This window comes from Podarcis bocagei (genome assembly GCF_964188305.1).
Source record: "Podarcis bocagei genome assembly, chromosome: 9".
Lineage (NCBI taxonomy): Eukaryota > Metazoa > Chordata > Lepidosauria > Squamata > Lacertidae > Podarcis > Podarcis bocagei.
In genome coordinates, this window is record NC_138134.1 from 59,501,507 (window position 1) to 59,525,464 (window position 23,958).

The following is a 23,958-nucleotide window of genomic DNA, read 5'->3' on the forward strand; positions in this document are numbered from 1 at the left end:
TATTATTCATTACTTCACATAACATTGGTGATACTTGATCACTTAATACTTTATAATATTTAGCCGGGAAGCCATCTGGCCCCGGCGCTTTCCCAGGCTTCATCTTTTTTATAGCCTCCTTTATCTCCTCTTGTGTTATCATTTGATCCAACAACTCTTTTTCTTCTTTTGAGATCTGTTGCAGATGGTGGTCTTGTAGAAAGCTATTTATTTCAAGGTCTGTTTCCTTTCCTCTTTTATATAAATCCTTATAGTACTTTTGAAATATCTTTTTAATTTCTTTTGGTTCTTCTACCATCCTTTCTCCTTCCCTTATCTTACATATCACGTTTTGTATTCTTCTTTCTCTTATTTGCCATGCCAAGTATTTCCCTATCTTATATGCCGATTCAAAAAAATTTTGTTTCATCATTTTAATTTTCCATTCAATCTCTTGGGTGATTATTGTAGAAAGTTTAGCTTGTAACATCTTTATGTTTTGTTTTGGCATCTCCACCTCTGGATTGATGGTTAATTTTCTTTCATTTTCTATGATCTGTGTTAAAATCTGTTCTTTCTTTTTCTCTTTTTCTTTCCTTAAGTGGCTATTTTTCTGGATCAAAACCCCCCTCATAACTGCCTTTCCTGCATCCCACACCATCTCTATGGCAGTTTCTCCATTTAAATTCCACTTGAGGTATTCTTCAAATGTTTCTTTAGCTTTTGTTACGATTTTTTGGTCATTAAATAAGAATTCATTCATTCTCCATCTCCCTGTTCTGACATTCTTTTCTCTTAACTCTATAAAAACCGCGTTATGATCAGCTATTGTTCGTGGGAGAATTTCTGCCTTAGTTAGATTCTGTATCATTTCCTTCGATACCCAAACAGTATCTATTCTTCCCCAACTCTGGTTTGGATTTGAGAAAAAAGTGTATTGTTTAGTGGTGGGGTTTTTAAATCTCCATGCATCAATTAATCCCAAATTATTAACCAAGTCAAAAAAGGAGCGAGGTAGTTTACATTCCTTCGTCTTTTGCTTTTTAATTGATTTATCTAGATCTGGTGATACCACCCCGTTAAAATCACCCATCAATATCATTTTTTGATCCATCCACTCCATCAATTTGTTACCTAATTCAGAGAAGAAGACTGACTTATTATCATTTGGCGCATATATTCCAACCACAATTATTTTTTCTCCTTGAAATACCATCTGTACTACAATCACTCTCCCTTGATCATCTTTATACAATAATTTTGGATTGAATTTTTCCTTTATATATATTACCACGCCTCTTTTCTTAACCTTATCCGATGTCACAAAGTCTAATCCTAGTCTCTTATTACTTAAAATTCTCTTATGCTTATTTGTTACATGAGTCTCTTGTAGGCAGACTATGTCACAGTTCTTTTTCAATAATATATGTGCAATCTGGTTCCTTTTATTTTTATTGTTCAGTCCATTTACATTCCAGCTTAGTGTTTTTAAAACCATCTGTTATAAAGTGTTAGTGGATTTGTCAAAACTATACGAGGAACTACTGTTCTTTGTCCTCTTTCTCTGCTTCTTCCCTTTCTTCCCTTGTCTCCCCTTCTTCCTCCTCCCTTTCTCCTTCTTCGCTCCTCTCTCCCTCGTCCCCCTCCCCCTGTTGGTCTCCAGGCTCCTCCTCCCGCCCTGTCATCTTTCCCAAATCTTTTTCGTATCTCCTTGCAAATTTCTGAAGTTCTGAGGGAGTCGCCAATTTAAATCTTTTTTCCTTAAAGTAGAATGAAATACCTTCCGGGTATTCCCATCTATACAGGATCCCGTTTTTCTTCAACTGGTTGGTTAATTTTTTATAAGAGTCTCTCCTTCGGAGAAATCTCGAGGGAATCTCTTTAAATATAATAATCAAATTTCCTTCAATATATAACCTTTTATTATAATTCTGTTTCAAAATTTCATTTCTTATCTCTAATGAGTTGAACATGGCTAGTACATCTCCTGGCAGTTTTTCGCTTTGGCTTTAGCCGATTTTGTTCTTATCCTAAATATGTTTACAAGAGAGTGATTTATCTCTTCTTCTTCCCTGCCTAGCCAAATTGCTAGTTCTTTGACCATTTTAGATCTTATATTCTCATTTAAACTCTCTGGTATTCCCCTAAACTTCAGATTTGATTGATTTTGCCTCATCTGTGTCATAGCCATGTTGTCCATCAACTCTTCCTGTATCCTTCCTATCTCCTTAACTTCTACTCTAATCCTATCTACCTCCTTCTTACTCTCTTTTGAATCTTTTTGCACCCTTTTCACTGTGTCTTCCAGTACCTTAGCTCTTACCGAAAGTTCTTTAACTTTCCCAGTCAATTCACCCACCACCCCCTCCAATTTTTTATCCAAGGTATCTTGCACTTCTAATAGCTTTCTCTCCATATATTGTTCATTATTTTTAAATTCTTTTCTTATTTCAGCCATCAAACTATCATAGTCCTTAATTTCTTTCCCTTCTTCTTGTCTCGATGGTCTCCTTTCGGTTGGTGTCCCCACCCCTTTTTTCAATCCGTTTTTCATTTTGTATATTTTGTATATTTGATGATCTCCCTCCTTTGATACAAAGAGGTGTCTGGGTGATGTAAACCAGCGTCTCTCAGATATTACAGGAGATTTAGAAGCTTTCCATGGAGAGGGTTGATGAGATATAGGTAACGGTGCTAATAATGAACAGCAGTGGCAAGGGGTAACAAAGTTATAGGAGCGCCTAAATAAGGACACGTGCTTAATCTCTACAGTCCTGGACAGGCGTATATTGAAAGTCTCGACTCACAAACACATGTGTGAGTGGAAGAGGTACATCCAGACAGGGAAACTGGCTTGAGTGTAGAGAAGGTTATTTTATAGCACAGGGTACTTTATACAGCTCTGTACCCTATCATGCACAGTCTTCCCTCTTTCAAAAGTCCTCAGTCTTCTCGACTAACCTTTCAAAATACCTCTTAAGATGTTGTAACTGTCATGCCCCCGCTGGAGGAATCCTCTTTGCAGGTGGATCTGCTGCTGCCCAAAGCAGATGCTACAGGGGAGCAGGTTATGTCAATGAACAGTGAGATGGAGCAGGAGGATCTGGGACCTTCGGAGGTGACTGCATCCCCAACCCCCTCCACAAGATACAGGGGTCCCAGGAACAGTATCAGAGGTAGAGGATGAGCTGTCACTGAGTCCAAGGAGGCTCTAGCATCTAAAGTTCAGCTGTAAGACACTGGAGTGCCTGCCTGAAGAACAAGGGCTCATCTGGAGCAAGGGTCTCCTTGTAAAGAAGCTACACCTCATGAGTAGACCAAAATTCTGAGGCACTCCAGATGGTCTGCAGCAGTGTATTTTGGACACTGAAAACTCATGGTTTAAACTCTCAAGTTTCTGGCAGAAATGCCACAACAACATCCTTCTTGATGTGCCACCTGTCTGGTTACTACATCTGAGCTTTGAGTTGTTGTTGTTGTTTGGACCTTGCCTCGTTTGTTTTGACTTTGCAATTGCCCCTGTGAGTGGACTTGGGATTCCTACATTTGCTTTCATCTGAAGCAAAACAGTGACCAAGTTTTGCATGATGATTCCTGATATCAAGGAACAGGCTTTTGCAAATATAAATAAATAAATAAATAAATAAATAAATAAATAAATAAATAAATAAATGTACCCTGTCCATCTGACTGGGTTGCCCCAGCCACTTTGAGAGGTTTCCAAGATTTATAAAAACATAATAAAACATTACAAGATGATGAAACTTTTTTCTTTTCTTTTTGACTCTCAGGATTCCTAAGCATTGGTGGGTACAAAACTACTACCAGTCTATCTATCAGTGGCAAAGCTAAATATCCACTGACTAAATGCCAGGCTTAATCATTGATTTTACTTGAATGTCAATATGCTTTAGAAATCAGTCAAGGGCAACGGGTTTAATATTTGCCTGAAATTTAAGGCTTTGTTAGGTATTCAGGGTGATGGTGCAAAATGTTTTTAGCAAACCTTTCCTCTCATTATAAAGCAAATATCTCTGCTAGGGCTCTCTGCAGGGGCAGAATATTTCAGAAGACACGCAGCAGAGGCAGATTTAGGGCATCAAGATGGTTCTGCTGTCTTGGACGTTGAGCCTAGTGGGTGTTTCAGAGTGTCTCATCTATAATGTAATCAACTGAGCAGAACAGAAGGCAAAGGGGGGGGTGCTGGCCTCACACTGGGCATCAATGAAATTTTAAAGACCAAAGTCCGCCCCTGGAATGCTATGTGGGGTAAAACACAAGCAAAACACTGTTATAAACTATGTCAGTCAGGAGACCTATCCACATATGGTAGGAATGCAGATATGCTGCAGAGTGTTGGAATTCTGTGTTTGCAGAAATTATCAGCTATTGCTGGATGAGCACCCAGTTCTAGCATTACTAAATATTGGACAACCTGGCGACTTTCAGTTGCTTCATTGGAAACTGGTAGCCCTCAGCAGCCTGAATGGAAGTGGAAAGCTACTGGAAGATGAAGGGCTTTTCGTTGAAAGGATGGCTTGATAAGATATGGGTTATAGCCTCCTTGGAGCACTGGGTGTGTCAAAACAGAGACATTAAAGGTAATAAATTTAATGGAGTAGGATAGCCCCTTCCTTCGTATGCAAAGAGAGATGGACACTAGATTCAGCCTCCATTAACACAAATTACATTAGGGTGGAAGGAATGCTATTTGAGAAATACATACTTGGAGATCTCCTGAGAATAGTGAATGAGCACAATCTTTGGACAAAATACTTTTATTTCTGTACGATGAATAGCAAATGTGTGCTTTGTATGTCCTATTTTCTTGTTTCATGCTTTACTTTGGGAAAATGTCAATTTTTTTTTAATTAAGAGCAGAGAAACAACCCTTTTTCATATGATTTTTTAAAATAGAAATCAAAGCAAAATATTAAAACCTTGATTCAGGAAAACAGATTTTGCGTGAAGAGACTCACTTCCTAAATCAGGAACTAGATGCAGATGATGCAGAGATATTTGTCTTGTATTCCGTGCACCCTCCAAACCATTTACACTGTACAATGTGGTTATGGGGTGCCTTTTTGTCCCTATTGCACTGCAGATAAGGAATTGGATTTCCGGCCACTGACACAGGATGCGCCCTCCAAAACATTTACATCTGGAAGGAGTGGCTTCAGTTCTGTAGCCCTGGCAGGAGGGAGGGAGGGCGAGAGTACTCCTCAAGGCAGCAACCCCGCAAGGGGTTCGTACTTGATGTCTGTCATTAGGGGCCTCTTTGCCTTGAGTTGACCCCACAGATATACAGGCGGGATGGCACTTAAAATGATTTTCCCAATGCCTGACCAACCCCTTCATCTGTAATCAATAAAGTTGTGCTGATATTTGACTCAAGCAACGTGTCCCATGTGTTTATGTCAAGATGGTCATGGGTGATGGGGGCATGATGGGGGCATGTCGCGGGGCCAAGTTCCCCCAAAGATGCAACCTCACCACAAGCAGCAGCATCAAGATCAGCTCCGATTCCGACAGAGGGATGGAGAGCGATTTCCACTCATCCCCAGAGTGCCTGTTCAAAAACAACGACGTGATCTTCAACGGCTACCCTTGCGACGATCGGGTGAGGGGTTGTTTGGGCTTTCTTATCACCATTGTTAATTGCTATCATCTTTAATCACACACAGTGCCAGCCCTCCTGATAGCAGACTCACAGACCAGAGTCGCCCATGGGGTGTGATCCACAACGGATGCGTTGCACAGTTTGGAAAAGATTAAAGCAAATTTTCATGGAGGATAAGGCTCTTATTTCCTTGAGTGCAATCTAAATATACAGTGTATTGTACCGCAGCTGAGGACTCTTAACCTACTTCCTTCAAAGTTGTGAAATTGCAGGTGGAGTCAAACTGAACGTAGAGTGGCCACATCTCTTGACATTGAACTAGGGAATGATTAACTTTATTTGAAAGATAAGCCAAATTTTGCAGCAGAACCTTTGTACTTCTAGGAGAACAGACTAGAAGTTCTGAAACAACACAGAGGAAGCAGATACGGTAGATTACAAAGCTCAACATCATGAGCACTGCAGGGAAAGTAAGTAGATGATTTCTTTTAAAGTTGCTTTTTCAGCACCAAGATGCACAAATACAAAAAATAAAAATAGGCTAATTGTAAGCCACCATGAGGAATTTGGCTATAGGTAGGGCTTTTTTTCAGCTGGAACTCACCAGAACTCAATTCCGGCACCTCTCAGATGGGTGCCATTGCCATTATAAGAGAACAAAGGAGGCATTCGTGGTGAGTTCTGGCACCTCTTTTTCCAGAAAGCACTGGTATTGGGGCACATATTAAATATTAAACATATTATATTAAATATTACAAAATAGGCTTATTGTACTATAAGCAGGAGCAATACATTCCTTGGGGTTCATCCAAGAAGTTCTTGGAAGTTTCATCTTAGGGGTTCCTGAAAGTTTCTTCTATTTTCCTCCTCCTGGAACGCCATCATTAATACCAAACCAGTGCATTTTAAACATGCTTTCAACTTGGGAGGGAGAAACATCCAGCAAGCTGAAAACTAGCTCAGTGGTCATCAGGGCTTCACTCCTAAATAACTTAACCAGGGAGTAAGCCCTAGTGAAGATTGTAAAAAGATGTCTAATTGAAAGCCACCCTGAGGAATTTGGCTATAGGCAGGGTTTTTTTTTCAGCTGAAACTCACCAGAACTCAATTCCGGCACTTCTCAGATGGGTGCCATTGCCATTATAAGAGAACAAAGGAGGGATTCATGGTGAGTTTTGGCACCTCTTTTTCCAGAAAAATAGCACTGGCATATTAAATAGTAAACATGCACAGGATTGCAATGTTAGCTGCTTGGAAAAATAGTATATGATCTTCTGTTATTTCACAGGACATTGAAATCAGAGCTGTCACTGTAAACTGTTTTGAGGTTTTGTAGAATCAAATGGTATATACATTTTATTGGGGGTGGGGGTTGTCCAGGATAGGATTGCACAGTTACATACAGAAATACTGTTATGATATTCTATTATCTCAGGTCATTAAGTGCAAAGCTGCCGTTGTCTGGGAACTCAATAAACCATTTAGTATTGTGGAAATAGATGTTGCCCCACCTAAGGCACATGAAGTTCGGATTAAGGTAAGAGAGACAAACCCAAAATGGCATTTCTGCAGATTGTTAGTATCTGCACTAGGGATGGAAAAATTTGATTCAGTTTGCACTTAAAGATAAATCTACCTAATTTATGCTTTCAAAAACAATATGAGAATGGGGAAGGGCTGCAGCTCATGGAGGAGCAGCTGTTTTGCTTGCAAAAGTCTGAGGATGAATCCCTGGTATCTCCAGGCAGGTGTGGGAGAGTCCCTAGTGTGACTCTCTGGAGAGCTGCTTTCAGTCAATGTGGAAAATGCTGAGCTAGATGGACCAATGGTCTGACTCAGTATAATTAACAACAACAACAACAACAACAACAACAACAACAACAACAACAACAACAACAACAACTTGTACCCCACCCATCTGACTGGGTTGCCCAGCCCCTCTGGGTGGCTTCCAACAGAATATTAAAATCACAACAGAATATTAAAATCAGAATATTAACAAAGGTCAACACTAACACTTTGAATTGTGCTTAGAAACACATGGGGAGTCATTGTAGATCTTTATAGCAAACGTGTTTATATTAGGAGAAATTTGCACTGAAATCCTGATGAATTTTCAACAAAAACCTGCAAACTGATGTGGAAATGTGGGGGGGGGGTCTGAACCCCTGCAAGTTGCTGCAGGAGAGGGATTGTGAGCAATATCATGAGAGGAGTGTTTCTAGAACCAAGGTGAAACTCAAAAGCTCCCTGGTTATATTTGCTATTGGATGATGGGTGTCAATTAAAGACTTCCTTTTTCAAAAAACACACAAAAAAACCTGTTAAGTGGAGATCTTTAAGCAGTCTGAATTAGATGTGAAATTGTTTTCACACATGAAATTATTTTTAATTGCTTTTAAATTTTTGTGCATGTTGATGTGTTTGTAATTGTTTCTATTATTTAAGTTTTTACTGCGATATCATTTTGAGATATCTTATGGGAAGCAATTCATGAACTAAATTTTTAAAATAATATAAAATAAAAAACTTTCTCCTTTAAACCAGATTTTGGCGTCTGGAATCTGTCGCTCCGATGACCATGTACTAAGTGGGGCATTGCAGGTAAAATTCCCCATTATTCTTGGTCACGAGGCAGCTGGTGTTGTAGAGAGCGTTGGGGAAGGAGTTACCTGTGTGAAACCAGGTAAGGTAAAGCACAGTGCAACCAGAAAATAACAACTCATAGCATTGGTCAACAAGGGTCAAACGAAACTAGGAGAGCCAACCAACTGGTGGAAGAATGACCGAGAAAGTGTTTTCTTTAGGGAAGGGCGGTCAGCTCTGGGCCAATGTCTAGATTTTTAATGTAAATGCCAGAATTTGGAATCAATTGCTAGACATTTCTAGAATCAATTGCTAGACAGCAACATTAGTTTTTTGCTTAACTGCTGATATTACTACTACTACTACTAATATCACTTGCCAGGATGGGTCACAAATAGTTAAACCTGCAATATTAATCTAAAACAAATTGCAGTCAAGAGAATAGGGTAGTCCCTATTTTCAGGTGCCAAAGACCAGGACTGCTATACTGCCAATACACCAAAATGTTGATGAAAGGACTTCCGGTCGGTGCCATCGGTTAATGGCGGATTTCCCTCCGAGCTCCGGAGGGGGTCTGCTTTGCGAGTTCGGGTCCTGCCGCTACAGCGAAGCGGGGACCCTCAAAAATTACAGGCACGGAAGCCTGTAAGCAAGGAGACTCCCCCGAAATCGCAAGGGAGCCTTTTTAAAGGCTCCAGAACGGCAGCGGGGGTGAAGCGCGGTGCTGAGAGTCGTCACCCAGCTCGTGAAGCGAAGCCGCGTCGCCATAGCCGGAGAGCGCCGATTCCTTCCTGACAATTTGGATTACAAATTAAAACCCATGAGTAGGACTGAAAATCAATCTGGGATTTACAATTATTTTAAAGAATTTTGGCCGGAAACGGGATTGGTTTAAAGTAAGGAAGTCAGCCTTTCCCGGACTGCAAAAGTACACAGCAAAGAAGGTTAAAAGCTGCAACCATTGAAAGAACTTTAAGAACTAAGTGAACTAGACATTGGCTTTAAAAATCCCCCTTTGGCTGGCAGGAGCAAAAGGGGGTTGAAATTGAACTTTAAACCTGTGGGAAGAGGGGTCTAAAAACTTTTACCGCTGTGTCAAACCCCCCGAAACGGACTGCATAAAGTAAAGATGCCGGAGAGAGAACTGTCAGTGAGTTGAACTGTTACTTGGAAAGTTACTTTGTTTTAAATTATTGGGCTCTGGAAAGTTACTAAATTACTGGTTTGCAAAACTTGGAAACTACATTAGGAAATTGTTGCAATTGACTTTCTGGAAAATCTAGGGGGATTCTTTAAAAGACACATTGTTTCAGAAACTTTGGAAACTTTTTCCCCCTAGAGGAATTAGCTGTAATTGCTGCAAATTGAACTTTAACTATCAAGTCAGTGGAAATTTCCTTTTAAAAACAATCTACAGACGTGAGAACGTCCTTGACTGGGACATGAGCGGCGCACCAGAAGAGACAACAACTAGATCTGGCAGAGCATATAAGACAAAACCTTTACAACAGCGTAGAGTTTCGGTTCAGGCACTCCAGTGGCACCAGCTGCAACTGGGCAGACAAAAACAATAATGACATCAGACCCTGTGACACAAGCCTTAGTTAAAATAAATGAGTCTTTGGAATCTCTGACAAAGCAGGGAGCGGAAAACAGCAAAAAATTGACAGAGCTCTCTATAAAACTTGACCAGAACACACAGAGTGTTAATGAACTAGGGAAAAGAGTGACTTCTAATACAGAGACTATTAATAAAATCCTAGAGGACTTTGCCACTATACGTAAAATTGCAGAAGAAGCTAAAGTCTCTGCTGATGAGGCCAAAGTTTCTGCTGATGCTACCCAGCAAAAAATAGTACCAGTTTGCAAAAAGTTAGAAGACCACGAGTTAGCTTTGTCTATGCTTGAACTGCAAAGGAAGGAAAGGAATTTAAGATTGAGATCAGTGCCTGAAAGTGAGAAAGACAACTTGGTGGACTTCCTTTCTAAAGAATTTTCAGGTTTTTGGCAACAGGACTTGGAGAAGGAAGAAATCAAGATAGTGTCTGCGTTCAGATTGGGCAGAAACCAAGGCAGAAAGAAGCCAGGGACTGTCTGATAACTTTGAGATCAAAAGAGGAAAGAGATAAAATACTGAATCTGCATTACCAGAGAACCCTTGAGATTGAAGATTCTTTTGTGGAGATTTTTAAAGATATACCAAAACAGATTTTGGATGTAAGAACACAATACAAAGAGTTGGTTGGTCTGCTGAGAAAGAACGAAATACCTTTCAGGTGGGAATTCCCTCAAGGCCTATCTTTTAAATTTAAAGGTAGGAAAATCAGAATAAGATCAGTTCAAGATAGAGACCAATTTTTGAACGACAACGGGGAAGATCTCCTGAAAGGAGCAGTGGGAGTGGAACTAACATCAGAGACAAAAGAAGCAACAGACATTTTGAATCTAACGTTTGGACTTAAATCACCGACAGAAGAAGAACTACTCGGAGCGACAGGAGGCAAATAGTTTCAAGAAGGCTCTGCAACTTTTAAGTTGGAATTGTAATGGTCTGAACCTCCCTCGAAAGAGAAGAAATGTGTTTCATTTATTGAAAAAAGAATATTTGGACTTGATTTGTTTACAGGAAACTCATGTCACAAGATTGCATAGGAAACTACTCATCAACAAGAGATTAGGTCAAGAATTTGTATCATCAGATAAAGTCAAGAAAAGAGGAGTGGTAATCTATGCAAAGGAAAAATTTTCTCCAAAATTGATGTTCAAAGATGAACAAGGAAGATATTTGGCAATTGAAATTCAAGTTCAAGGTGAAAAATTCCTGATATTAGGGATTTATGCACCTAATGAAGGGAAGTCGGAATTTTTTAAGAAGTTGCATGAGACATTATTGGACTATTTGGACTATAACTTAATCATGATGGGAGACATGAATGGAGTAGTATCTACAAATATGGACAAATCACAAAGACAGGTAGTCTCCAAAGATGGGAGCCTACCAAAGACCTTCTTTGAAATGACTGAAAACATGGACTTGATTGATATTTGGAGAACAAAGAACCCTATCGAGAGAGAGGGAACTTTTTTCTCTGAAGCTATGATGACCTGGACTAGAATTGACCAAATTTGGATTACTAGTGGGATGGCTCCAAAGATTAAGAAAGTGGAAATCTGCCCAAAGACTTGCTCCGACCATAACGCCATAAAGATGGAGATGAAGTTTCCAACAGCTGGTTCATTTAGATGGAGGATGAATGACACCTTATTCAGAGATGAGGAGATCTACAAAAAGGCCCAAAAAACATTGAAGGACTATTTCGAAATAAACCTAAATACAGATGTGGAAAAAAGAGTAATCTGGGATGCAAGTAAAGCTGTGATGCGAGGATTTTTAATACAACAAAATTCAATAAAAAAGAGAAATCAAAATGAAAAGAAAGATAAGATCTTGGAAAAGATAAAAGGAGAGAAGAAATTGAGATCTAAACCAAAGTCCCAGGAGATACTGAGAGAGATTAAGCTATATCAGACACAATATATGGAATTGATGAATCAAGAAATAGAATGGAAGATTAGACAAATGAAACAAAAGACATTTGAATCTGCAGATAAATGTGGTAAACTTCTGGCCTGGCAATTGAAGAAAAGACAGAAATTGAATACAGTCACAAGCCTAGAAGTCGATGGAAAGAATATCAACAAACCTAATGAGATTAGAAATTGCTTCCAGAGTTATTTTAAAAAATTATATTCACAAGGGCTGCAGAAGGAAGAAGATATAGATGAATTTCTTAAGAAATATGGATTACAAAAAATCTCTCATCAAAGTAAAGTAGATCTAAATCAGAAAATAACAGAACAAGAGATAGAAGGTGCCATTCAAAACATGCAATTGGGCAAATCCCCAGGACCAGACGGGCTGACTTCCAGATACTACAAGGCTTTGAAGGAGTGGTTGTTACAACCTTTGAAGGAAGTCTGCAATGAGATTTTGGAGGGGAAAAGGGCACCAGAATCGTGGAAAGAAGCGTATATCACACTCATACCAAAAATAGAGACTGAAAAGACTCAGCTTAAGAACTACCGCCCTATATCATTACTTAATGTGGATTACAAAATTTTTGCAGACATTTTGGCAAAAAGATTGAAAAGAGTACTGGTGGAAGAGATTCATAAGGACCAGGCAGGCTTTCTCCCAAAAAGACATTTGTCAGATAATGTGAGGAACATAATAGACATTTTGGAATTATTAGAGGTGAATATAAACACTAAAGCAGTTTTGATATTTGTGGACGCGGAGAAAGCCTTTGACAACATCTCTTGGAGTTTTATGAAAAAGAATCTTCATAGGATGGGGGTAGGCCAAGGATTTGAGAATGGTATGGGTGCAATATATTCTGAACAAAAGGCCAAGTTAATTGTAAATAATGTGATAACTGAAGAATTTAAAATAGAAAAAGGGACGCGACAGGGGTGCCCAATTTCCCCATTACTTTTTATTTCGGTTCTGGAGGTGTTGCTAAATATGATTAGAGGTGACCAGCTGGTTAAAGGGGTACAGGTCAGAGCTAAACAGTATAAATTAAGGGCTTTCGCAGATGACCTAGTGCTTACATTACAAGAGCCTGACACTAGTACAAAAAGGGTTTTAGAGTTAATTCAAGAATTTGGTCAAGTTGCTGGATTTAAATTGAATAAACAAAAAACCAAGGTTTTGGAGAAAAACTTAACAGTCATGGAAAGGGAGAAGTTCCAGAATGAAACAGGTCTGACAGTGGTTAAGAAGGTGAAATATTTAGGGGTTTATATGACATCTAAGAACCTGAATTTGTTTAAAGATAACTATGAGAAATGTTGGTCAGAAATTAAAAAGGATCTAGAAATATGGTCAAATTTGAAGCTTTCCTTGTTAGGCCGAATTGCAGTTATAAAGATGAATGTATTGCCTAGAATGTTATTTTTGTTTCAAACATTGCAAATTCTTGACAAGATGGACTGTTTCAAGAGGTGGCAGAAGGATATTTCGAAATTTGTCTGGCAGGGCAAAAAGCCCAGAATAAAATTTAAGATTTTAACGGATGCAAAGGAAAGAGGGGGATTTGCCCTGCCGGACTTAAAATTGTACTATGAATCAGCAGCGTTCTGCTGGATGAAAGAATGGATGCTCCTCGAGAATACAGATATCTTGGACTTAGAAGGTTTTAATAATGTATTTGGATGGCATGCATATTTATGGTATGACAAGGTTAAAGTGCATAAAGCTTTCAAAAACCACATTGTTAGAAAAGCATTATATAATGTCTGGATCAGATATAAAGATTTGCTGGAAAACAAAACTCCTAGATGGTTGTCACCATTGGAGGCTAAAGCTGTGAAAAAACTTAATATGGAGGCCAAATGGCCAAAGTATTGGGAAATTTTGGAACAAGAGGGTGATAAACTGAAACTACAGAGTCAAGAGAAATTGAAGACCAAAGTACGAAATTGGCTCCATTATTATCAAATAATGGAGGTTTATAAACAAGACAGGAAAATTGGCTTCCAGGTGGAGAAATCAAAATTAGAAACAGAATTGTTAGAGCCCAATGTTAAGAATTTGTCTAGAATGTATAACTTGTTGCTGAAATGGAATACACAAGATGAAACAGTTAAGTCAGCTATGATTAAGTGGGCACAGGACATTGGTCATAACATTATGTTTGCTGACTGGGAACAGTTGTGGACCACCGGTATAAAATTTACGGCATGTAATGCCTTAAAGGAAAATATTATGAAAATGATCTATAGGTGGTACATGACCCCAGTCAAGCTAGCAAAAATTTACCATTTGCCCGATAATAAGTGTTGGAAATGCAAAGAAACGGAAGGTACTTTTTATCACCTCTGGTGGACGTGCCCAAAGATTAAGGCTTTCTGGGAAATGATATATAATGAAATGAAAAAGGTGCTTAAATGTACCTTTCCCAAGAAACCAGAGGCCTTTCTCTTGGGCATTGTCGGCCAGTTGGTGCCAAAGAAGGATAGAATTTTCTTTATGCATGCTACCACAGCAGCAAGAATACTCATTGCAAAGCATTGAAAGACTCAAGATCTACCCACTCTGGAAGAATGGCAGACGAAGGTGATAGATTATATGGGACTGGCTGAAATGACTGGCAGAATCCGTGATCGGGGGAGAGAGACGGCGGAAGAAGATTGGAAAAAAATTAAAGTGTATCTTAAGAAATATTGCAAAATTGATGAGTGCTAAAGTGTCTAGATTTGAGGAAAAGAAGGGGTGTACAGCTGAAAAATATTAAGTAAAAGAAAAGAATAAGGGATAAATTTGATGAAATTAAGTGTTAGGATTTGCTGGGAAAAAAATTGGGAATTGGGATGCAGAAAGGGGAGGCCTGGGGAAGTCGACAAAGTAAGGTTTATGAAAAAAAGGATATGAAATTATACATGTTTGTTTGTTTCTTTATTTGTTTGTATGTGTCTATAAAAAATTCTTGTAAAACCAATAACAATTTTATTTTTAAAAAAAATGTTGATGAAAGAGGAACTACCAAAAGGGCCCCTTCTACTGATTTGAATGTCCAAGAGCAGGCACCCCCAAACACAGCCCTCCAGATGTTTTGGGACTACAACTCCCATCATCCCTAGCTAACAGGACCAATGGTCAGGGATGATGGAAATTGTAGTCCCAGAACATCTGGAGGTCTGGGTTTGGGGATGCCTGCCCAAGAGGGTCTGTAGGGGAAGAGACAATATTTCAGCTATTGGGTGATAAATTTGTTTAGGGAATTAAACACTAAGATGAGCAGCTTGAATTGGGCCAGGAAACAAAGTGGCAACCAGTGGGCATGCACGTATGGGGCATCCTACACATGCACATTAAAGAACCCGCTTCTTGAATTCAACCTGTGCTCCCCACTTCGCAGCTAGCTGCACGATGGGCTGCAACAATCATGACATACCCTCCAACATTGCTCAGATGAAAATAGGGACATTTCTCACTTCCCCCCTCCAACTGACCCTCCTCAACCCCCTCCCCAATTTTGTACTGTCCCCTGCCCCCCCAAAAGCATTTCCTATCAGAGGAAGGGTAAGTGCCATCAGCACTGCACCAATGAGACACTGTACACATGCCCTCCACCATCTTGAGAAAACCCCTTAATCCTGATCGGATTTGATTCTTTGGTAGATTTACAAAAAGAAAAACACACTGCAGTAGATAAATTTTAGAAAGGGGCAAGATTAGAAACAGACACACAAAGCATTAAAAAAAAGAAAATCAAGATTCTTTGCACTCCACTTTGGTTGGCTGTCTTGGCTCAGCTCAGCTGTCCCATCACACTGGCCACTGGCCATGCTTGCTAGGGTTGATGGGAGTTGTAGTCCAGCAACATCTGAAGGACTGAAGGTTCCCCAAGCCTGTGGTATGTACTAGCTTTTCCGAATATTTTAAGCAGGCTAATGATGGTATTTTCATCATTCCCAGGAGACAAAGTCATCCCACTCTTTGCCCCACAGTGTGGAGAATGCAGCATATGCAAACATCCCAGAGGCAATCTGTGCAAAATGGGCGAGTGAGTTGAAGTTGTTATTTGCAACAGTATTAGAAACACCAGCAGTGCATATGTTGGGTTAAAAAAAACACACAACCCAAAGCACGATTTTCCTTTCTTCATCTTTTAGCCTTACCGCCTCTGGATTAATGCACGATGGCACCAGCAGGTTCACTTACAAAGGCCAACAGATCTACAGCTTTGCCAAAACTAGCACCTTCACAGAATACACTGTGGTACATGAGTCTGCGGTGGTCAAAATTGATGCTGCAGCTCCTGCAGAAAAAGTGTGTCTGATTGGCTGTGGGTTTTCTACTGGCTATGGTGCTGCCATCAACAGTGCAAAGGTACGGATTAAAACATTGGTAATGCTTATATTCAGTGTGGGGAATTTGTGGTAGATCTAGACAGAAAGAGGAGGACAGGTGGGCTCTGGGGCTCTGGCACAGAACCAGGTGAAAGCACAGTCAATACAGTAAATGAATCAAAACAATATAAAATAGCAAAGCCACTAAATACCCACCAATCCACTGGATGTACACTCATGACCTGCATTCACGTTCTTGCTACAGACGTAGTTCTCCAGCATCCCACCTCTCTCTTGGATGTTTTGAATATCAAAGAGCAATCCCATCCACAACCAATTGCCCAGGGGGAGCACCCTTGCCATCATATACTGAAGGAGAGACCCAAGTAGTGCAGGGGGTTGGATTAGATGGTCTCTTCCAACTCTATAATTCTATGATTCTATGATTTCAGGTGGAGCCTGGTTCAACCTGTGCCGTTTTTGGTCTGGGAGGAGTTGGCCTCTCAACTGTCATGGGCTGCAAAGCAGCTGGAGCTTCCCGAATCATCGGGGTCGACATCAACAAGGATAAATTTCCCAAAGCTAAAGAGATGGGAGCTACAGAGTGTGTTAACCCTCTGGATTTCAAGAAGCCCATCAATGAAGTGTTGTGTGGCTTTACAGACGGTGAAGGTGTTGACTATTCATTTGAAGTGATTGGGCGCACAGACACCATGGTACATGCATGGAGACAGGATTTTACTGTCCTATTTTGAAAAGGGAAGATGGCATTTCCTGCATTCCTGTTCTTCAGGGGTTCCTATTTTTCACTGGGTTGTGATCCGATAATCTGTTGCAGCAAGGGCCTTGGGTTCTGAGACAGTAGAACATGTCAGAGTTTTAAACATCCTCCACCCATTGATCAGGTAACTTATGGAATAATGTGGGATGGGACTCAGGCATGAGGGACTCATGGAGGGGTGAGAATGATCCTTTTGGGTGATTCTTCTTTCCCACATAAGCCCACCCCACCCCCCAGCATCCCTTCCCACATTCTTCAGAAGGCCCTCACAATCCAAAAAGACTTTTCAGGGTGTGCATGTAGCTGGACAGGGATGTGGGTGGCGCTGTGGGTTAAACCACAGAGCCTTGGAATTGCCAGTCAGAAGGTCAGCGGTTCAAATCCCCGCAATGGGGTGATCTCCCGTTGCTCGGTCCCTTCTCCTGCCAACCTAGCAGTTCGAAAGCACGTCAAAGTGCAAGTAGATAAATAGGTACGGCTCTGGCGGGAAGGTAAACGGCGTTTCCATGCGCTGCTCTGGCTTGCCAGAAGCGGCTTATTCATGCGAGACGAGCGCCGCAACCCCAGAGTCGGTCACAACTGGACATAATGGTCAGGGATCCCTTTACCTTTACCTTTATGTTGCTGGACGTGGGAGGAAGAAAAGATAGGGATGTTTTCTTCCATTGCTATAAATATGCTTTCAACAGTAAAATCTTTGAGAGGTCTGACTGCGTCACGGGAGGTGATCATGGATGGTATTTCTCCTTGGCTTGATTCAAGAGTCATGCCTTTGGATTTCCCCCAGACTGCTGCCTTGGCTTCCTGCCACATGAATTATGGGACCAGTGTGGTTGTCGGAGCGCCCCCTTCAGCTTCTGAAATTACCTTCTCTCCAGCACTTATCTTCACGGGGCGCACTTGGAAAGGATCTATATTTGGAGGTATGGGCCTACTAGCTTTCTATCAAAAGGGCACATTTCAAATTCTGAGAGAGTGTTGAGGCCGCCAGTCACAAAATAGCTTGGGGTGGCAGCGGGTTGTGCCATAAAACGTCTGTCATTGAGAGCATGGCATAACACAAAATTAGAGAAACACCTTGATTTGTTTCCCTACCCCCAGGAAATACAATTTAGATTTTTTTAAAAAAATCATGCACTTACCAAGTGAAAATACATTTTATTATTATTTATTTTATTTATTATTATTACATTTAAGATCTCATGCAGTTTGGCCCTCTGTAGGCTTTCCACGCAAACTCTTGCCCCATAATTACTACGTTAGTATCTCCTCTATCTCCTTCCCACCCACCCACAGATCTGTCATAACATCAAGGTCAATCTCATTGCATAACCCAAGTTCAAAGACGGTTTCAGGCTATAAATTTGTAGGACTGCCAGACCTTTAACCAACGTTTTGCTCCTTTTTTATGGTATTATAATTAGAGTACCATATCTTAACTGTGCACTTACTGTTTTCAGGTTGGAAAAGCAAAGAAGCTGTCCCCAAGCTGGTTTCAGATTTCATGGGGGGGAAGTTTGCTCTGGACCCACTAATTACCCACACATTGCCTTTTGATAAAATCAACGAGGGCTTTGAACTGCTGCGTTCAGGAAAAAGGTAAGACCTTTCCCCACCCCTCAATATTGTAGTGGAAAAGGCAAGGTGCCGTTCTGAGAGTCATAGCCATAGTCATTATAAGATTACACAATCCTCCACTGGAGTGACTAAAGCTAGGAGGTTGTTTGCATTGTAGACTAAAAATGGATGTATGGGACTTCCAACACAATGTTGTATTGAAGAGTTTTTCTGTACAATATGTGGGGGGGGGGAAATTGGATCCAGTTCTCCTGACTGCAGTGGCCTGCTGACCTGTCAATCATATGACATCACTATATTGGGTGACCAGGTTTTCCTTTGTAGCGTGAGCTGGGCTTGCGTACACATCCCCTAACCCCTCTCCAGTTTAACTCAAGACTCATTCACTCCAACACCCCCCCCAAGACCTAGATTTAAAATGAAGTCTACGCTTTATTCATCTACCCCAAAAAATGTGGCCAAAAAAACCCAAAAACAGAGAGATTAGCTTGATCATGGTTAGATTCTAGTACTGAAAGTTGCATGAGCTATTTACGTACAAAGAAACAGAAGACAAAATGGGGAAACGGACACCTCAAAGAATGAAAATGAATAACTAAATGGGACAATGAAACCCATGTAGAAACAACGCAATGTACATCCATGCAAATATGGATGTTCACAAGCAAGACCTCCACCACAACTGTGGCCGATCCACATCTCATTAGGCTGAGCAACAATTGATTTATAAACTGAAATTGATACTGTTTTGGATGGGGCAATGAAATTACACCCACAAACTGTTTACCTTGATGCTTCTGTTAGGGACAAATATGCATTTATTTCAGCTTCCTGTGATGGCATAAATGAATAGGATCGACTTGTCGTGTTTTTTCTTGTGCAATTCTTTTTCTCAGAAACACTTTTATAAGCTTATCACCTGGCTTCATATTTCCTCTTTTTCACACCCTTTTCTTCTCTTTTTCTTTTATCACTTTATTCCTTTATAAATGAAATCCTTCTAATAAAATGTTAACTATAAAAAAGGTTTCCTATTTCTGTACAGGTTCAGACTTCCCTCTCCACCCCCCACTCTGAAAATTACTCACTGTGTAGGCTATCTACTCTTCCTTTTTCTGCTCCTCTGACTGCAAGTTGTGTTAATTGTGTTAATATTGAATTTGAAAATGTTGTAACCCACCTGGAACGCGATGGCAGAAGGTGAGTAATAAACAGAATGAATGGATGGTGCTTAAAAGATCACCTTCCCTTAATATCAACCAGATCAAGCCTTTCCTTAGAAAGTTGTGGGAAGATCTTAAACCTACTGAAATATTAGCCTATTAACATTAAAAATCTAGCAGATATTATCACCCTTCCATTTAAAACTGTTTTTTAATGTTTCAGTATTCGCACTGTCCTGGTATTTTAAAGTCCATGGTGAGGAGGAAGAATACAAGACAATGACCTTTGCAAGCTCAGATTGCCACATTGCCTAGTAGGACATATGTGAAAATGACTGGACTCTGCAATGTCATCACGTTTTTCCTCCAAATGCAACAGAAGAAAATTACCATAAACACAATCTTAGGTTGTGATTCAAACTATCAATATCCTGTTTATTGAAGCAACAACACAAATAATTTTTATCATGTATTTCAAAGGTGAGAGGTTGGGTAGTTTAGGCAGCTGTCTTATGTATATTTGGGAGCAAGTCACACTCAACCCAGTGGAGTATACATGCTGCAAATCAGTAGCTTCAAATCTCTCTACAGAGATTCCTAAGAATTGGTGGGTACAAAACTACTAGTCTATCTATCAGTGGCAAAGCTAAATAGCCACTGGCTAAATGCCCGGCTTAAGCATGTTGATATTTTCACCCCTCCCACTGACAGAATCTCCTGATCTAAAGTTTTGAGAAAGGAGGGGGCGGAAACTGCTATTCTCTTCTTCTGCTCCTGACTGATTGCCTGACTCTGTGTGTGGAGAGAGTCCTATCTATGTAGTGACTAGATGGCTGAATGGGAGATGTAATACTCATGAAAGCCAGTAGTTTGTTAGTTTTTAGTAGCTATTAGAAATAAAAGGTGTTATGCTTCACAGCTAGCTTCTGCAAAGTATTGGAAGACACAAGCTCTACCCACCTTGGAAGAATGGCAGATGAAGGTGATGGACTACATGGAACTGGCAGAAATGACTGGCAGAATCTGAGACCAGGGAGAAGAGTCGGTGGAAGAAGATTGGAAGAAATTTAAAGACTATTTACAGAAATACTGCAAAATTAATGAATGTTAGTATGATGTTGGAATGAAGTTAGGTGGTTTTAGCAGCAAAGTTTCAAATGAGTATGTAAAAATGGATTGTTAACAGGTGAGAATTTAAAGTTATAATATATTAAGTTAAAGGATTAAGATAAAAACAAAGAGGGAAAGGATTTGCTGAATTAACTAATTGAACTGGAATACAAAAAAAGGAGGTGTGAGGAGGTCAGGGAAACAAGTAAACGAAAGACAAGATATGGAAAGATTGATTTGTTTTTAAGTGTTTTTATTTTTCTGTATTTTCTACTTTTTCTTTTCTTTCTTTTTTCCTTTTCTTATTTTTGTAATCTTTTCTGAAACTTTAATAAATATCATTTTAAAAAAAGAGAGAGAGATTTCTTGTGACTTGGCTGAGCCAAAAGTTCTCCAGGACAAAGGATAGTGGGATAAAGGGCACTTCCATACTGTTACTACTTTTGGATGGGATTGAATCACATCCTGGAATATCCTGGCTGTGGATCCAACTTTTTGCAGTAAGGAAGGTGATGGAGAAATGCAACAGAGACTGCAGATTAACACTTGCTTGATGCAATGTTATCTAATCTCTCCACAAACAAATCAGGCTGAATGCTCATTAGTTTGTCCAGATTAAGGTGGTTGGGGGCCTTGGTGCAATACCCCCCAAGCCCCCTTCCTCCCAACAAAGGAATGCATTAAATAAGGTATCACCAAAAAAAAGTATTGTAGTATCTCATAGTCCTTAACTCTTTCTTTGTGTTAGAGCACAGTGGGTGTTTTGGGCACCGCAATCTCACAGAATCGCAAAAGTGTGCATCGGAAACGACAATATTAGTGAAAAGAACATACAGAAATGCCTTGTATTGTTATATTATATTGCTTGCAAAAATGTGCATCACTCAAAACTGCAAACAAAAAAGTGTGACTAGCAGATAAGAAAAACTACAAAGAATTTGGCTGCCATTGTGGTACAAAGGAAACACCATGCTTTCCAGATTTGTCAATGGGATTACAGAGGTGTCCTTCCACAGCTATTCTTGTTAGTGAATTTCCCACGCCCCTATATAACATGCCAGGCTTCACTGGTTTCCTCTTGCAAGAGATACTGGGTGTGTTAACTCCTGACCACAGTTCTTTATACCAGAAGTCTAGTGACCCGTTCACTGTAGGATTTCCATTGCTTAGCTATTGCTACTCCATCGCTACTCCATCTGCTACCAACTGCTGGTGTGAAACCAGTTCTGCGAAGTACAAAGACTCCAACAAAGAAACCAAAGATGTAAAAAAAGCAGCAATTTCTATCCAAACTTGTCTTCATTATAATCTGCTACAGTTTGGTTTTCTCCAAATACTGCATGAATTGTGTCACTGTTGGCTATTTAACATAATTTATGTAATTTACATAACGTTTAACTTATGCGATTATTCCACTATTTCAGTTGTAAGGAAATAGCAAAACAATATTTTAAAAGAGTCTTTAATTACAAATCTGTTGTGGGGGTTTGAAAACAACAAGGGTTGACTGAATACCGATCACATCCGTTGGATTGGTACTGACCATATTCGCTAGATTGATTTCTTTTCTGGACCTGGGACAAAAATGCAAACAGTTGCAATTTCTGATTCTGTTTCTGACAGAATTACCTGACATCCCTAGTGGGTTCTGTTTTCATGCTTTACTCTGTCATTGCTGCTGAAATCTCAATAAACACTCCATTCTGGAAGCTTTCAACAATGGGATATAATGATATCACGTATGATAGTAGGAATCTTTATCCAGTTGAGGCTGGTCAATTAAAGTGATTAGGGCTACTCGGAGTATGACTTAGTTAGATACAGCATCACCAAAAAGAGAATCTGGATGTTACAGGGCACTGCCCTGTCATGAAACTCCAGCGTACGCAAAAATGTGTGTGCAATTCACAATAAACTGATTTTTGCACGGTTATTGTGATACAAGCTAACATAAAAGTTTGAAGCACAGCTCTTCAGAGCTGTCTTTCTCTGAAAGCAGCTTCTTCTTAATCTTTGCTGCAGCCTGCTGTTAATATAGCAAAATTACTAATATCATTTCCATTAAATTTATGTAATACTTGAAAACAAATTTATACACTGCTTGATAAATGAAACAAAACCTCAAAGATAAAACAATAAGTTTGAGAAATCTTTACAACAGTAGTTTAAAATATGCAAAAAGTTAACCTACTAAAGGCGATTAAAATCCTTATCAACTTTCTAAGCATCTGGGTAGGCTTGCTTAAACAAGAATGTTTTTAGCAGGCACAGAAAATAATACTTGATATTAATGCCATCATAAAATGCCATCAATCAAGGCCCATACCCAATTCTCTCTTTCATCTGACAGGTTTTACATAGACAAGATGGTATTTCGGGGCCCTTCTGAATCCACAATCCTATTTTAAGTTGTGCCATTTACAACCCATGAAATGAAGAAAGGTACCTGGATACTTTTTGCTATGTTTGGGTAATCGTGGAAATGATACCTAAAGTTGAGCCTACTTCTACCCCTCAAGCGCCACAGGTGAAGTTTGTTTCCAGGCAGCACCAATTCACAGGTTGCAGGTTGCGGCTTGCTTGAATCTTCCTCCGCACAAGATATTCCCTGTACTTGGAAAACCGGCATGTCAGGAACAAGGCTAGGCTGGAAAAGCCATTCCCCCTGATGTTAAAGGGCACAGATCTTATTTGGGTCATATGTGATGACCAGGGTTCCCTTAAATCCCTGTACCCACTAATGGCTATTTGCTGGTTGGAACTTCTTGGACAGCATTAGTGGTGGAATATTCCAGCTCCTGCAAAAATTGACAAGGCTAGAAAAAGGTGAACCACGCAGTCAGGCGCAAAGTAGAGGCTATGGGCGGAAGGGTAATTTAGCACCTGAACATCACATTTGAGAAGGAGCCACTGTTTAGGCACGGTGGGGTGCATCTATCTGAATCTGGCAATAATGCATGGCTCACTGACATCTCAGAAGGCTTCAAGGCTTGGTTGCAGATGTAATGGTGTGATGGCAAACCCTATTGGCTTGGGTGGCAGTTAAGGCATTAGTTTTTGGTGGAGGGGAGGTTGTACCCTCTGCTTGCCTCTCAAGTGCAAATGGATATTCCATTAAAGCAGTGTTTCCCAAACTTGAGCCTCCAGCTGTTGTTTGACTACAGCTTCCACCATCCCTAGCTAGTAGGAACTAGTGGTCAGGGATGATGGGAATTGTAGTCCCAAAACAGCTAGAGACCCAAGTTTGGGAAACCCTGCAAAGGGATCTGGAAGGAGTGGCTTAT

The 23,958-nt window shown here is 40.1% G+C and overlaps 2 protein-coding genes across 2 annotated transcripts in view; one reads left to right on the forward strand and one right to left on the reverse strand.

Annotated features, from left to right (window-relative positions):
* Positions 1 to 23,282, reverse strand: part of LOC308594288 (uncharacterized protein C4orf17 homolog) — an 87,721-nt gene extending 64,439 nt beyond the window's left edge. Inside the window, exon 1 of the mRNA XM_081207302.1 lies at positions 23,121 to 23,282. The gene's annotated coding sequence lies outside the window, so the exon portion shown is untranslated. The remainder of the gene's footprint in view (positions 1 to 23,120) is intronic.
* Positions 4,006 to 20,443, forward strand: LOC308594276 (alcohol dehydrogenase 1B-like). Its single transcript, XM_081207229.1, has 10 exons — positions 4,006 to 5,599; positions 5,984 to 6,069; positions 7,035 to 7,136; positions 8,147 to 8,285; positions 15,669 to 15,756; positions 15,866 to 16,082; positions 16,495 to 16,758; positions 17,611 to 17,746; positions 18,284 to 18,422; positions 19,788 to 20,443. The coding sequence occupies exons 2-10, from the start codon at positions 6,052 to 6,054 to the stop codon at positions 19,810 to 19,812; spliced, it is 1,128 nt and encodes a 375-aa protein (XP_081063355.1). The 5' UTR covers positions 4,006 to 5,599; positions 5,984 to 6,051; the 3' UTR covers positions 19,813 to 20,443.
* Positions 23,283 to 23,958: the final 676 nt, after the last annotated feature.

Coding starts and splice junctions, on each gene's coding strand:
- LOC308594276 (XM_081207229.1), top strand. Junction 15,757..15,865: donor AATCTGTGCAAAATGGGCGA/GTGAGTTGAAGT, acceptor TTCATCTTTTAG/CCTTACCGCCTCTGGATTAA. Junction 18,423..19,787: donor CTGCTGCGTTCAGGAAAAAG/GTAAGACCTTTC, acceptor TTAATGTTTCAG/TATTCGCACTGTCCTGGTAT.